This window comes from Clupea harengus, chromosome 2 (genome assembly GCF_900700415.2).
Source record: "Clupea harengus chromosome 2, Ch_v2.0.2, whole genome shotgun sequence".
In the NCBI taxonomy this organism is placed as follows: domain Eukaryota; kingdom Metazoa; phylum Chordata; class Actinopteri; order Clupeiformes; family Clupeidae; genus Clupea; species Clupea harengus.
In genome coordinates this window covers 21,180,242-21,182,741 of record NC_045153.1, presented here as the reverse complement: position 1 = coordinate 21,182,741, position 2,500 = coordinate 21,180,242, and the positions used below count along the sequence as shown (strand labels likewise).

The 2,500-nt window shown below is 48.8% G+C and overlaps 1 protein-coding gene across 2 annotated transcripts in view; it reads right to left on the bottom strand.

Annotated features, from left to right (window-relative positions):
- The window catches only part of klf12b (Kruppel-like factor 12b), a 45,633-nt gene that overhangs the window by 23,767 nt on the left and 19,366 nt on the right, over window positions 1-2,500 (bottom strand). For both annotated transcript variants that reach the window (XM_031586562.2, XM_012833994.3), the window contains exon 2: window positions 1,898-1,980. In XM_031586562.2, the coding sequence (XP_031442422.1) occupies window positions 1,898-1,963 (66 nt within the window). In that variant the 5' untranslated portion in view covers window positions 1,964-1,980. The remainder of the gene's footprint in view (window positions 1-1,897; window positions 1,981-2,500) is intronic.

Below are 2,500 nucleotides of genomic sequence, written 5' to 3'. Positions count from 1 at the left end.
ACCATTTTTTTTTCTGCTAATCAGAAAAGCAGAACTGCTAAATGAATAAATATAGCTCATAAAATAATCCAAACAGACCTGACAGCGGTCCATAGTCCAAACGAACGAGGCCTTCAGTATAGTCAGTAAAGGGGGGACAGAGCAGAGCTTCCTCCACAGCTTCAGACTGTGTGCACATGGAACATATTTTGTAGCTCTTATGTAAAAAATAAAAATAAAATAAAAAATCACCCAAAAATGGAGAGACTTGCTCGGGGGCATTGCAGCAACCAAACAGCACACCCCAGTAACCGCATTTGCATATGAAGTGTCCCTTTTACTTTTAATGTCATTTCAGTGGAAAAAAACACACGCAGACACACACACACGCACAGCAAATGTTTCCTAACCTCACCCACCCCCACTCTCGCTTTCGCACACACCCTCTCTGCTCCACTGGTTTCCCCTACCCTGCCCTGGCCTGGCCTACGCTGGCCTGATGCTGACATTCTCTTTATTTGGGGATACTGGTTGGCCAGGGTTTATTTTCCAAACCTTAGGGTTGGGTGAAGTCTTTGAGGGAGGCAAGCCTTTTCCGGCAAACCCTTGGCACACAGCCACCCAAAATCAAGACCACGTTTGTTGTGCGTCTGGGAAGCGTAGCCATGTGTGTTGTCTGAAAAAAAATAAAGCTCAGGCGTGATGCACTTCAAAGAGCGTCACAGTGTATCCTGCTGTTACGACAACGCTGTTACGCATATGGATAACTGCCTTCGAAATCAGAAGCCATTAGCCGGGAGACTGCGCTTTCCTCGTCTCGAGGAATTGGGATGGGAAGCCGCAGACAAACCCATCAATACCGCTCAAGCCAAAACCGTTCAATGCGTGAAGTTATTAGCCTGCCAGCCAGCCAGCTGCTGTTTCTTATCATCACTTACATCTCTAATATGATTTTAAACAAGCAGACATTACCGCAAATATTTGCTGAGTGATATGAGTGAGTGCATGGGGCGGCGAGCAAAACAGATGCGTATAATAATATATAATAAGCAACGCAGGTAATGAAAACAGTGCTTGTCGGTACTGGGGCAAGTATTCCGTAACTCATTTCAAGCAAATTCCTCATAAACAGATAACAGGGACTGTGACTAATACACAGAATAGGGCCTGTTTATTACACACATAGGTGTGGTCCCACTGGTGGAAAACATGAGATGAAAGGGTGTGTGAGGCAAGGGGAACCATGAATAGAGAGAGGGTGAGGGAGAGAGAGAGAGAGAGAGAGCGCAAGAGAGAGAGAGAGAGAGAGAGAGAGAGAGAGAGAGACTGGAGGACAGAGAGAGATGCAGAAACCTAGGAAGGGCTCAAATAAGGGAAAACAGAAAATTGGAAGAGGGAAAAAGAGAGAGTGGGTCTCTCTCCCTTTTTCTCTCTTCTCATCTCTCTCTCTCCCTCCCCCCCATCTTTCTCTCTCTATCTCTCTCTCTCTCTCTCTCTCTCTCTCTCTGTGCATCTGTGCCTCTGCCCTGCCAAGATGGCGGTCCTGGCTGCAGTGGCCTGCTTGTCTGGAGGCCCTGTGAGCATTCCTGCTCCAGCTGTGGCTCTCCGCAGCCCCTCTCCCCTCTCCCCTCTCCCTGCGCCCCTCTCCCCTCTCCCCTCTCCCCTCTCCCTGCGCCCCTCTCCCCTCTCCCTGCGCCCCTCTCCCAGGGCTGTGCTCCCAGCCTCAGCCCTCCACGCCTGGGAGTAATTAGGGGTATCGCAGGGGTGGGGAGGCAGGGGGTGATGGGGAAAGGAGGAGGGGTTTGGTTGGTTGGTTGGTTGGTTGGACTGTGAGTATGTATCTGTGAGTGTGTGTAAGGAGGAGTGTGTGTGTGTGTGTGGGGGGGGCAGATTGTCTGAAAAACAACTGCTCTCTTACCCCTTGTTCAGATTCCAGAGGTTCTGCTTTGACTCTGACAGCAGGCATTCCGTCCAGCATTAACATCCTGTTATTGGTGGCGTCTGTGAAGGAAGAGAGAGAAACGGAGAGAGAGAGAGAGAGAAAGGTTGAGAGATGGAGGGGGGGAAAAAAAAGAGAAGGTGTAAGGCGCACAGCTCCACTCTGCTGGCTTTACCATGACTAAGCGTCTCTCGTGTGACTCCTGCTCACCCCTGGCATACCACAGCTGACCCAAACATGGGAAATAACAATGACGGCCGCAACAATGGAGCGGCCTAATGATGTCATGGTGCCATTTGGGCTTCCAAACGCTGTCCAGCTTTATGGCTCGGCGTAAACATTTACATCTAGCCTGGTATTTCACACCGCCGCGGTGCTGTGGGAACTAGATGTTGAGATTACAGAGAACTCACAGCCCACAGCACGGTGACTCTTAGCATACGAGCACTGATTAATATCTAGTTACAGGAAATTAGTTACAAAACAATAAACATGTTCATATTTCTTGATGGACAAAAAAAAAACATAGAGTTACACATACAAACCACACATACACTTACTACTTACACGCAGATATGTAAA